Source organism: Lissotriton vulgaris, chromosome 2_1 (assembly GCF_964263255.1).
Source record: "Lissotriton vulgaris chromosome 2_1, aLisVul1.2, whole genome shotgun sequence".
Lineage (NCBI taxonomy): Eukaryota > Metazoa > Chordata > Amphibia > Caudata > Salamandridae > Lissotriton > Lissotriton vulgaris.
In genome coordinates this window covers 116,742,483-116,755,081 of record NC_141687.1, presented here as the reverse complement: position 1 = coordinate 116,755,081, position 12,599 = coordinate 116,742,483, and the positions used below count along the sequence as shown (strand labels likewise).

The following is a 12,599-nucleotide window of genomic DNA, read 5'->3' as shown; positions in this document are numbered from 1 at the left end:
CTGTAATATGTTCTGTATTAATGCTGTTTTTCCTGTTTTCCAAATTCTGTAACCTGATTGATATTTTACTAATGAATAAACTGTCAGAGAAAATTTAACTTTTGACTAGAAAATAAAACCCTTTAAATACTCAACAATTCTCTTTATTGGCTTAAAATAATAATTGCATTTTTGACTGTTCATCTTTATTTAAAGTCTCCTGAAGGTAATACATGGTGTGAAGGGCCCAACACCTTTTGAGCGGTAAATTAGAGGTAGCATGAGGGTTTTGCATTGAGAAATTACCAGAAGAAATTACCGCTCCATCACGTGACGTCACGAAAGGTGGCGGTTGCACCATGACGTTAACATTTTTCCCCCCCCCCACCACCACCCCCCCTTCCTCCCCCCCTGGAAAAATTTCTGCGGACGCCCATGACTTCAGGAACAACATATAAAGGAGACCAGGGTGAAGTGAGTGCCTGGGCTGCAGAAACAATATGTAAAGGAGACGCCGCTGAGCTCCGCAGACTACACTGGACGCAGTGCTCTGGGAGGGGCTGTGAACGCCTCAGCGGTTTTTACTTGCAGCGCACTGTGGGTGGAAGGAACCTCCAATTTTAATTCGGATACCGTTTTGTGCACACTTAACATGTTCCATGGTAGCAGCACTCTGCCCCCCACGAGACTTTTTACCCCAGAGGGCCCGGCACAGATCTGAGTCTGCATTTCATTCACTCAGTAAAATTACTGATTTTGCCTGACAGCATAATCCGTCCCACTGTCGTCCCAGAGAGGCCAAAGAGTGAAGTCCAGCTGTTAGGCAGGGGGGGACAGCGTCCTCCCAGTAAAATAAGTGGGGGAACGCCGTCCATCCGCGTGGTACCCCAACTCGAGCCCTGGGTACTGCTGCGCCATAATCTTTCTGAGGATCGCTCTGACCCATGCTTCTTCCCTGAGATATCAGATGCCAGCAGGGTGACGCTCGCCACAAAGATATCGCGGGATCTGCCATTCACGAGTTTGAATCACAACAAGGATAATTCAGTAATACATTATTTTGAAGTTGGTAAAATCAGTACCAAAATCCTGGGTCATTGTAAGTCCTCTAACTAACAGAGCAGACCAGCAGAAACATACTAGGAAGCGATTATAAGATCATCATAAAGTAAGACAATTGTGTTCGTAATTTGGAAAATACACACACACACACACACACACACACACAGTGGTTCATACCGTTGTTTCAGGCTTTTTTTCAGCATCAGCTTCCGGTTCACTCAGGTTATCGTCTTCTACTTCTCCTTCCTCTGCCTCATCTTCTGAACTTTCTGCTTCTTTATCTACAAAAATGTGGGACACATTTTTTTTTAGAGTTATGCTAATCGCTAAAGGAATCATGGATCAATAAAATCATAGCACATACTAAGACGAGTAGTGGTGCTTGCCAATACCATGCATGAGCAGCTCAACCAGTGCAGGTTTATTCTTTGGGTTATGTTATTTGCAGTCTTGTTTATCCCATTATAAATTAAGGACCATATTATCAGAAGCAAAAAAAATCCTAGGCTGGATAATCAACTCTGCTGAAATCCAGAAAGCTGAGACCCCTGAAGTAGCACGGAAGTCAGAATGTTTGCAAACCTGTGCTACTTGTTACAGGTCTACTTAAAGACTTAATTAAATACAAATTCCATAAACAAATGAATCAATTCCAAATGAAAGTTCAAACGTTTTACTTAATTTATTGTTTGATATATATGGGCAAATACTAATTTGGGTGTTTAATACAATAAAGCACCTCTTGAACATGTATTTGTCCTGTAGCTACATTCTAGACATTTATTGTATAAGTGCTGTATGTAATGTAAAGAAGTGAAATACCTCACAAAGTGAAGGAAAGCAGGCAGGCGCGTGGACACACAGTAACTCCAATGACACGGGCACGAAGCCATACTAAACCAGTGGGCTCAGTCATTATTTTTTGTTACTTGTGTCTCCAACCTGCCTATGTAGTTGACTCTGGTTTTAGTAAGGTTAAATCACCTTTCTGGTTTTAACTGGGAAATGCTGAAAAATAGAGAAAACCTCTCTATTTTGGGGCGTACAATATTTCATTGATGAACAGAATTAGGTAAAACCACAAATGTCACCATTTATCAGAGTGCAAACCAATACATTCTTAAATCCTTTCAATTTGCCAAGCTTGAAAAAGGAGAAGCTGCGGCCATTTACTCAAGATCAAAATGGACATTACTGGGTCTGCTGTAATGTGGGATTATTGTAGCAAAGGTGCTATAGGATGCGTTACTACGTTAGTAATGGCGAGTAAATATACTTAAAAATGATGCCGTTTTATTTATGTCAGGAGTTTTTTTTTTTTGAAAATTCTTTATTGTCAGGAGTTCAAAAGAGATATTCACACTTTCATTCGGTAGTTGCATGTACATCTCATTAGCATGTGCCCTCAAGAGGAAAAGAACTTAACATATTTTGCGTCAGCAACTATCAGTGTCTGCCACGGCCATGTATTAAAACAGTGAGTAGAAACAAGCATATGCATATCACGGCCCAATTTTGCTCCTTGTCCATAAAGAATACCCCGATAATGCAATTTTGATACATTTGCCCGAAATCAAGAATATGAAGTTTTAGAAAAAAGAAACAAAAAACATTAAAACCCAACTATGGTCATCATTGTGCAATTGTGTGTGTTCATCTACATATAATTTCCTACAGGTTCAGTTATTCAGCTTTTCACCTACGCTGGCGGTGCGCGTTCCCGCATCCTCCCGGCCCCCCCCTTCATTACGCTGGCATACCCTCTGTTACTAGTCCTCGTCATCCTCTGATTCCGAGTCCTCACCCTCCGGCAAGGCCTCACACGGTTCGCCCCTATATTTGTTCCATGGCGTCCACACCTTATTCCACTTGCGGGGGCAAGCTCTTAGTACATACACTGCTCTTTCCTTCACCATTAGGAGGTCCATGTTTCTTATCCACCCTGCCACCGTCGGCAACTCCGGGGCGCCCCACCTCTGTGCAATGTCTCGTTTGGACACTGTCACCGCCAGTGTGACCCACAGTTGGCCATACCTGTTTAAGTCTGTAGGGTCCCAGATGTTCAGTAAGCACTTACGGGGTTCCGGCAGGACAGATACTTTGATGGCCTGTGAGACTGTACGCATAATCTGCCTCCATAGTCCCCTGATTTGTGGACATTCCCATAATGTGTGGAGGAGAGTTCCCTCCTCCCCGCATCCCCTGAGGCAGTATGGGTGTGGTGCCCTCTGTATTCTGTGTAGTAGTGTGCGGGTGTAGTAGGTACGATGTAAAACCTTAAGCTGCACTAGGCGGAATCTAGCCGAAATGCCTACTTCTCGCGGCGAGACAAGTGCCTCGTTCCATTCCGTATCATCCATTTCACCCAATTCTCCCACCCATTTTTCTTTAAGTCTTTGTGTGGGATCCGGCAGGTTATTAATCAGTTTTTTGTACGTGAGTGAGGTCGCTTTTTGCTCCATAAATTCGGTCAGTAGCCTGTCTTCCAGTGGTGATGATTCTGGGAGTGTGGTGTCTGGTGGGATTGCTTGCATTAGAGCATGCCGGATTTGCACATATCGATATGTTTCAGAGGGGCCCAGGCCGTATAGCTGTTGGAGCTGTGGGAAAGGAACAACCGTGCCTTTGTCCCAGAGGTCCCCCACCACCGAGATCCCTATGTCGTCCCATCGTGCAAACCCCTTACATGTCCGCAGGTTACCCAGTGTTTTAGTGTCCCACAACGGAGTTAGCCTGGTGATTTTACCCTTCCACCCCAGTCGTGATTGTGCCGCATGCCAGAGCGTCGCCGTGTGAAGCGTTGGGCCGAGTAAGGCATTCACTTGCGGGTAGTTATATAGCACTGAAAGCATGCCCTCAGTCCCCAGTTGCGACCAATCCGCCTTATATGCGGGGTCTTCCCGTGAGACGTGGATCCAATGATTAATAACCTTAAGCTGTGACGCCCAGTAATATAGTTGGAGATTGGGCAGCGCAATCCCCCCCTCGTACCAGCTCTTCACCAATTTAGTCTGTGCTATCCGTGCTGGGCCATTACTCCATAGCAAACTGGAAACCAAAGCCGCTACCTGCCGGAAGTACCGTGGGTTAACCACGTAAGGGGAGTTTTCGAGCACATAGGGAAATCTTGGGAGAGCCATCATTTTATAGAGCACCGCTCGCCCTAGGAGGGTCAGCGGCAGTGCAGCCCAATACTTGACATCAGCACGCAATCGTTGCAAAGGTGGCTGTAAGTTTTCGGTATAGAACTGTGTAGCATCGGTAGTCACAAAAATACCCAGGTACTTAAATGAGGAGGTGGTTATCTTGAGGGGACAGTCGGCTGGCAGCACCGGACCCGGGCCCTTGAGTACATAGAGTATGGACTTGGACCAGTTCAAGGTATAGCTCGAAGCCTTGCCGTGTTCATCACAGATGGCCAACAGGGCGGGGACCCCTTCATTCGGTCCGGTCATGTAGATCAGCATGTCGTCCGCATATAGGGAGACCTTGTCCTCCCACCCGTCTTCCCAAGTGATGCCCCGGAATAGCGGCGTCGCTCTAAGCAGGACTGCCAATGGTTCCAGCACTACCGCAAACAGAAGGGGCGATAGCGGGCACCCTTGTCTAGTTCCCCTCCCCAGTGGAAAGGTTGACGATATGTGACCATTTGCAACCACCTGTGCCACCGGTAGGGTGTAGAGTAGTCGCACCCATGCAAGATATTGTGGGCCGAAACCCATTCGGGTCAGGACAGCAAACAGGTACTACCATTCCACCAGATCAAACGCCATTTTTGCGTCTAGTGAGAGTATCACAGCCTGTTCTGTAAGAAGATGCGCCCGCGCCAGTACCCCATGCACCCTCCGTAGGTTCAGCGCTGTGCTCCTGTGTGGCATGAAGCCCGATTGGTCAGGGTGTATTAAGGTACTCAGATGCTTGGTCAGACGACTGGCCAGGAGTTTCGCCAGGATCTTTGCTTCGGTGTTGAGCAGGGAGATGGGTCGGTACGAGGCGCATTCTGTCGGTGGCTTGGCTGGTTTGGGGATGGCTACGATAGTGGCCGTGCGTTGGTCGAGCGGAAGCAGTGCCTTTTTCGCGCTTTCTTTGTACATGTCTAAGAGAGGCTTGGCCAGCACCGAGTCCACCGCTTTATACCATTCCACAGGAATTCCGTTGGGGCCCAGAGCCTTGCCGGACTGCAACGCCTGTATCGCTAACTGGATCTCTCCCTCTGTCAGATCTGCATCGAGTTCCTGCCGTGCTTCAGGTGTGAGCACAGGGATAGAAATGTGGCAGAGTGACGCCATTGCCTCCTGTTCTGTGACCGGTCGTGTCGGTGTGTAGATCCCCTGGAAGTGGTGAGCTAGTGTGTGTACTATCCGTTCCGGGTGAGTCTGCAGCTGTCCCCCCGCATCGTACAGTCGTTGTATCCCCCTGTTGCTGCCGCCCCGCTTGTCCAGCCATGCCAGCATCTTCCCTGCCTTATCACCCACATCATAGATGCGGTGTGCGGTGTTCGCAAGGTGCCCTTTAGTGATTGTAGTGAGGTGTGCCTGGTGCTGCTGCTGACGGAGTTGTAGCTCATGTGCGGTGTGAGGGGTGGGGTCTGCCATGTGTGCATTGTTCGCCGTGTGTAATGCCAATTCCAAATTAGCCAGTTCAGCTCTGGATTCCCTTTTATGCCCAGTAATGGCCGATAAGGACGCCCCTCGCAGGACCGTTTTGTATGCCTCCCACAGTACCGAGGGTGAGGCGACTGATCCCGTGTTCTCATTGAAATAGTGTGTCGTAGTCAACTTAAGTTTCTTCCTGATACCGGGTATCTGCAGATAATTGGGATATATCGGGTACATTCTAGCGCGCTTATGTTCTTTGGTAGAAAGGTGAAGGGAGATCGGGGAGTGGTCAGAGATGCCTCTCGGCAGAATTTCCAGCCCGTCCACTGAGCCCAACCCTACCCCTAGAAAGAAGAAGAAGTCAATACGTGAAAGGCTATCGTGGGGGGCTGAGTAGTGCGTGTAGTGCTTCGCCGTGGGGTTCAGGTGACGCCACACATCCGTGAGGCCCATGGCAGTCAGGAATCCAGGAAGCGCGGCAGCTCCTCTCTGGCGATCCCGTATGGGAAAGGTGTCTAGTAGAGGGTCTGTTATAGCATTGAAGTCTCCCCCAAGGATCATATCACCCTCCGGGAGATCGATGAGAAACTGGCCAAGTGCTGGCAGTGCTGTAGAATGAAGCGCTGGGGGGATGTATACAGAAACCACATTTAGGGCCCTCCCCTCCCATTGGCCAGAGAGTGCCGCAAACCGCCCCTGATCATCTGTCTTGTGGCTAGTGACTAGAAAGGATGAATTGTTCTTGAGGAGTATCCCGGTGCCTCTGGAGCCCGAGGTGAATTCGGAGTGTACTGCCATGGTGTAGCCACGCCTGTTCAGTGCTTTGCAAGTGGTCCCCGCTAGATGTGTTTCCTGAAGCAGCACCAGTTCAGATTTATGACGTTTAATGGTTTGCAGTACCAAACCACGCTTAATTTTGTCCCCCAATCCCCTGACGTTCCATGTAAGTAGCTTTAGCGGGGGCACCAGTGTCGTTACAGGAGTGCCCTCAGCGGGTGCTGCTTGTTCTCGTTGTGCCATTTGGGTTCACGACCCATGATACCAATGGGCAACAATGTGGTGAAGCCAGTGTGCGGAGCCGCGCGCCGTGATACCTGGCGCCGGCGGCTAGTAGTGTAACTGTGCCTTGTACAATCGCAATGATGACCAGTAACCTTTACTTTAACTTTAACATCACAACTCCTATCCCCCCACCCCCTCCCTGCTCCCCTGCACCACGGACGAAACCCCGCCCGCATCCCCAACTTGGCAGAGTGCTTTTGTTCCCCCCCCCCATCTAGTCTTACTTGCTTGTGGGGTTGGTGAGTCCCCTACAGGCACCGGCCATAACCCGCCCTACTCAGTTCCATCGGCCCGAAGTCCCAAGGGCTGTGTCCAGATCATGTTGTATACAGCTCAGGTAGTCAACCCCTGCTAGGCTGACCGGAATCAAACGGGTCCCTCTCAAGATCAGAGTCTAATCCCCCGGCTGCGCCCTGTTCAGTAGCCGGGCTGGCCGCCCGGTGGTCCGTCGTCCTCTCGCTGCGGCGGTCTTGGCGTTCCTTGTGCGGGCGTTTATTTATTTATTTATTTATTTTTAACACTTATAAAGCGCTGCTTATACCCTTGGGTGTCAAGGCGCTCAAAACCATTATTGAGGAGAGTGAAGAATGACAGAATGAACAGGATGACGGATTAGAATGGATTACTGAGAGAAAAGCCAAGTTTTCAGAAGTTTACGAAACTGGAACAGCGTAGCACTTTGTCTGATGTTAAGAGGCAAGGTGTTCCAAAGTCTGGGGGCCGCCACCAAGAAGCGACGGTCACCCCAGGACACTGTTTTGGTGCGTGGGACAGGCAGTTGGTTAAGGGTGGCTGAGCGTAAAGCTCTTGAAGGCCTATAGAATTGAAGTTTATCTCGTAAAAAATGTGGTCCTCGATTATTGACTGATTTGAAGACTATACAGAGGGCCTTAAAGTGGACTCTTTTTTGTACAGTCAGCCAATGGAGGTCTTTTATGTTTTTGGCAATGGGGTCGAACTTTGTTTTGCCGGTGATGAGACGGGCTGCTGCATTTTGTATAGTCTGAAGTTTTGTGGTAACTCGGGTTTGCGCGTTAAGAAATAAACCATTGCAATAATCCAAGGATGAGAGGACAAGAGCAGAAACCAGTGTCTTGATTGCAGATTCGGGAAGAAAAGGACATAATTTGCGAATCATTTTTAGTTTTAGGTGCGCCGTGGATGCTGTCTTATTGGCGTGATCCATGAAGTTCAGTCCATCATCGAAGATAACCCCCAGGTTCCTGACCTTCGAGGTCGGTGTAGGAGGGGTACCGAAGGTCTCTGGCCACCAACTGGTGGACCAGGCTGGGGATAATGGACCGAAAATCAGTACCTCCGTTTTTTTCTGAGTTTAGCTTTAAGCAGTTTGTCGCCATCCAATCTCCTATATCTAGGAGCCCTTTCTTAAATTTCTCAGCTACTTGCTCTCCGTCACCTTTGATCGCCAACACTAGTTGGGTGTCGTCGGCGTACGAGGTAAGGCTCATCCCATGTGCTTTGATGGTCTTAGCTAGGTCCGACACATAGATATTAAAGAGTGTCGGACTAAGGGATGAGCCTTGAGGAACACCACAGGGGGCGGAGAGTTGTGCTGATTGATAGGGTCCTAAGATGACCGCCTGCGTTCTATTGGCGAGGAAAGAGGCGATAAGGTTTTTGGCCGAATGACAGATGCCAAATCCTTGGACACGGTCGACCAAGATGTTGTGGTCGACCGTGTCGAAAGCCGCTGATAGGTCTAGCAGAACCAGTATGGCAGTGCCACCTTGGTCCCTAATGACCCTGATGTCATCAGTGGCTTTGATCAGGGCCGTCTCGGTCCCGTGAAATTTCCGGAACCCAAACTGCGTGTTGTCAAGGAGCTGGTGTAATTCAATAAACTCAGAGATCTGGGTGTTCATGATTTTTTCGATGGTTTTTGCAATGAAAGGAAGACTGGCAATTGGACGGTAGTTTTTCAGCTCATTTTTGTCGAGCGAGGGTTTCTTCAACAGAGGCTTTAACAGAGTGTTTTTGAGCGGGTTAGGGTAGTGGCCTGACCGCAAAATCAGATTACAGACCTGTGTAAGTGCCGGCATGATGACGTCTAAGACTGGTCTGAGAACCGATAGAGGGCAGGGGTCAAGGGGTGAGCCTGATTTGATAGTCAGAAGTGTGTTTTTTATTTGGTCCTGGGTGACTGGTTGAAAGCATGGAAAGGCATTAGCTGAGGAAGAAATGACAGATGAGATGGGGGCCGGAGGTCATTTGGAAGAAAATGCTTGATAAATGTCATCTACTTTCGAGTAGAAAAAAGCTGCAAGAGAGTCACACAGAGATTGTGACGGGGGGGGCGTGAGATCCGGGGAGTTACCTGATAAAGCTTTGGTAATGGAAAAAAGTTGTTTACTGGAATTCCTAGCCTGCTCTATTTGGTCAGTGTAATATTCTCTTTTAGCTTGTGCTATCATATTTTTATATAAGGCTACGGCCTCCCTATAGGCAGACTTACTGCCGGCATCGTAGTCTTTTCTCCAGGTTCTCTCCTTGCTGCGGTTTATCTGTTTTTGTGTCCTAAGTTTATCGTTATACCAAGGAGCAGTGGGGCGTTGGGGTTTGCCCACCGGTCTCCAGCCATCCAGCCATTCTCGTGCCACCTCAGGGGTGTCGAAAAACCACGTCCTCCCCTCAGCCACAATCCGCAGTTTGGCGGGGAAGAGCATCGAATAGGCCAGGCCCCTGTCACGTAGCGTCTTTTTCACTTCCGGACGTGTAGTCTGGGAAGAATGCCAGAGTAGAGTTTTGAATTTTCACAGGCGGTGCCACCCTGGCTGCTTGCAGAATGGCGTCCCTGTTACTAAAGTTGAAGAGTCTAGCCAGCAACGGCCGCGGTGAGGCTCCTAGTTTGGCCGCACCCCCAGGGACCCGGTGCGCTCTCTCGATGGAGAAGAAGTTGGACAGGCCTTTAGGCTGCAGTTTGGTCTTGATAAGGTCTTCGATGTATAGGTCCCTGGCCCCCTTCCCCTCCGATTCCGGAAGGCCTAGGATGAGGACGTTATTTCTTCGTGAGCGCCCTTCCTGGTCATCCAGTTTTTCTTGTAGTTGCTTGGTGGTCTTCTCCAGTCGCTCCATCGCCACCTGTAGATCTGAGGTGTCTTCAATGAGTGACTTTGTGACTACCTCCACTTGCGATACCCTCTCCGACATTTTCTTAAAGTCTGCTCTCAGCAGGTTCACTTCGGTGGAAATGGTGCCCACTGTCGCCTGGACCTCAGTGAGGGTTTTCATAATGGCCTCCAGTGTAACTTTCCCAGTCCCATTTGCGTCTGTGGATGCACCGGTGGAATGACGCCCAGGCCCTTGCGAGTGGCCGCTCTGGGTATAGGTAAATTTATCAAACCTCGCTTGCGTCGTTGTACTCCTCGTGTTTTTGCCTGCCATTACGCTGTGTTTGGCTCCGCACTGTCCGGTCCTTCCAGTGGTTCTTGGTCCGGCCTCCCACTGTTTTCACCGTCCCCTGGGTGTGTGCCGTTGATGCAGATGGCAGGAGTTCGGAGCGTGGCGCACCGCAGCCCCCTGATGCCAGGCCTGGGTCGCAATCCGCTTGGGGTTCAGTCTTATGTTCCAGCCACGTGTGAGGCCCTCACCTCCGTGGTCACTGCAGTCAGAATCAATATGAGGCCGTGCTGCGCCGCTAGCGGCGCCCGCGCTATGGGTACTTCGCAGGTTTCATTCGCTCAGGGCGGTGCCCCCTCCACGTGGGTCGCACTGCCGCTCCCCAAGACTTTGCGGGTGCTTTGGTCGCAGGCGCTGCCAAGCTGCGAGTGTCCCTCCTTCCCCACGCTGTCTCGGGTCAGAGTCCAGTTCGCCGAGTTGCGGGGGGGCTGCGCTGACCTAGGCGCTTTCCGCCCTACCTTGTCGTGCGTGTGAGGTGCCTGCCCGGCAGCGTAGTCTCAGGATGGCTCCTCCGCGGTGCAGGGACTCCTCCGCCCCCGAGGGCGCTTATTTCGTGTCCCGGAGGGACCGGCGGCCAAGCCCAGGTGCAGCGTTGTTCAGACGCCGTGCTGATACCTGCCGTCTGGCGGTGGGACGTGGGCGCCGGCTGGAGCCGACTTCCTCCGGCCGGGTAGGGTGGACTTCCGGTCGGGCACTTCCAGCACTTCAGGCCGGTGCTGCTGGGCTGTTGGAGGCCCCACCTCGCCGTCGCCGAACGGAGCACTTCTCGGTGTCGGATTTGCACCGGGGGCGGCTCGATGTGCGCCGCTTGGTCCCTAGAGCCGATTTCACCCCTTCGGGCGGGTTAATGTACGGATGGGTAGACGGATACTTGCGCGGGCCGGTAAGCCTTGCGGAGCTCCCGAGTTAAGCTGCCGCCATGTTCGGCAGTTGGCCACGCCCCTCTATGTCAGGAGTTTTTGTATTTTGAGAATTGATACAATGAAGAACCCGCTCAGTACAACGTTTTTTGAAATTTCTGAACATTAACAAAAATGTAATCTACTTGTAACATTAGTTATTATTGCTTTCTTTTAATTCATAAAACAGTTGACTATGCCCCTGTGTAGGATTACAGGCCATGTTTGATAGAAAATAGCTGTATAGTGGGCAGCAATTGTAATTGATAAATACACACTATTAATTACAATTGGCTGAGAAATAAAAAAAAATGCATTTATAATCCTTTCCTTCCAAGATGATGCTGCAGGTAATAGTATTATCGTAATGAAGATATCTGAAAATGCTTCTTTAAACAATTCCAGCTGCACTGGCACATCAAGCTATCAAGGTTCAGTTAACCAGTTCATTTTCTCATGACTGACTGCAGATGATGGTTTGTGCCTGGTTTCAGCTAAAAGACGTAGGATGCTTATGAATGCAGGGAAAATACTTTGTATGATGCCCTAAATTAAGACTAACATTTAATTATCCATTTAGATATTCTTTGATATTTAAAAACAGCAGACCAGAGAAGCAACCCCCCATCTCAACAAAGCGGATAAAGGACCCATGACAGGACACTGGATGTTTTCCATCTCCTGAAATAAGCATTACTGCACCATCTCATCCAAGTAAAAACGTATTTGAGAATATTTACGATTTTTAGAATCTATAGTATTTTAAGGATATCATGTAAGAGATGATGATTCCTACTATTTAGGATGGAAAAGCTTTATATTCGGGAAAGTACATTAGTTTAACAAAACAATCCATGGTTAACTGTCACATGCATTCAAGGAATTTCTAATTTCATATAGGTTAAATCTGAATTCAGCTATTCTTAACATAGGGAGAACATTTTCTTGGTTAGAAGATGGTGGAGATTCAACAATGGTGCAAAAGTGTACACCTCAAATTTCATGTTATCAAACCTGTTCCATGTGTGGAAGTTTCACAAGAGAAATGCTTAAGAAAAAATATGTACATGCACGAATTGTAATAGATGAAGGATTCAGAATGGCTGGTACAAGCTATTAAGCGGAGATCCCAAAGGAAATTGTTGCGTCAGAAGTTAAAATATGCTACAAAAAATAACCGGCCGAGTGGGTAGATTTTTAGTCTATTTATTAGAAAGCCCTAGAGAACGATATTGATGAGCAGATCCTTGCAACAGTGGTAGATTTGGCTCATCCAGCTCAATTATTGCTAGAAATGTAAACAATGTCACATCGATTATCCGGCTGGTCATGAAAATGATATCCTGAGAAGGTTTACACAAGAAGTAAAAATGGAGGATTTGAGTTAAATTGAATAGTTCAAAGAAAAAAAACATGCAGCTGTAGAAAGCTGCACCTTAGTAAATGTATTAAGGAAATTTATTTATTTATTTATTGATTTATTTTTGACATTTAGAGCGCAGCAAATACCCGCAGGCGTCTCGGCGCTAAAAGTCATCTGTCTCCTTGGTGTAGTCACCGCCTCACTGATTAAAGAGCCATG

General features: G+C 48.6%; 1 protein-coding gene across 1 annotated transcript in view; it reads right to left on the bottom strand.

The window, feature by feature from the left end:
- The window catches only part of NCBP3 (nuclear cap binding subunit 3), a 354,604-nt gene that overhangs the window by 227,923 nt on the left and 114,082 nt on the right, over window positions 1-12,599 (bottom strand). The window contains exon 6 of the mRNA XM_086954548.1: window positions 1,219-1,322. Coding sequence (XP_086810674.1) covers window positions 1,219-1,322 — 104 coding nt within the window. The remainder of the gene's footprint in view (window positions 1-1,218; window positions 1,323-12,599) is intronic.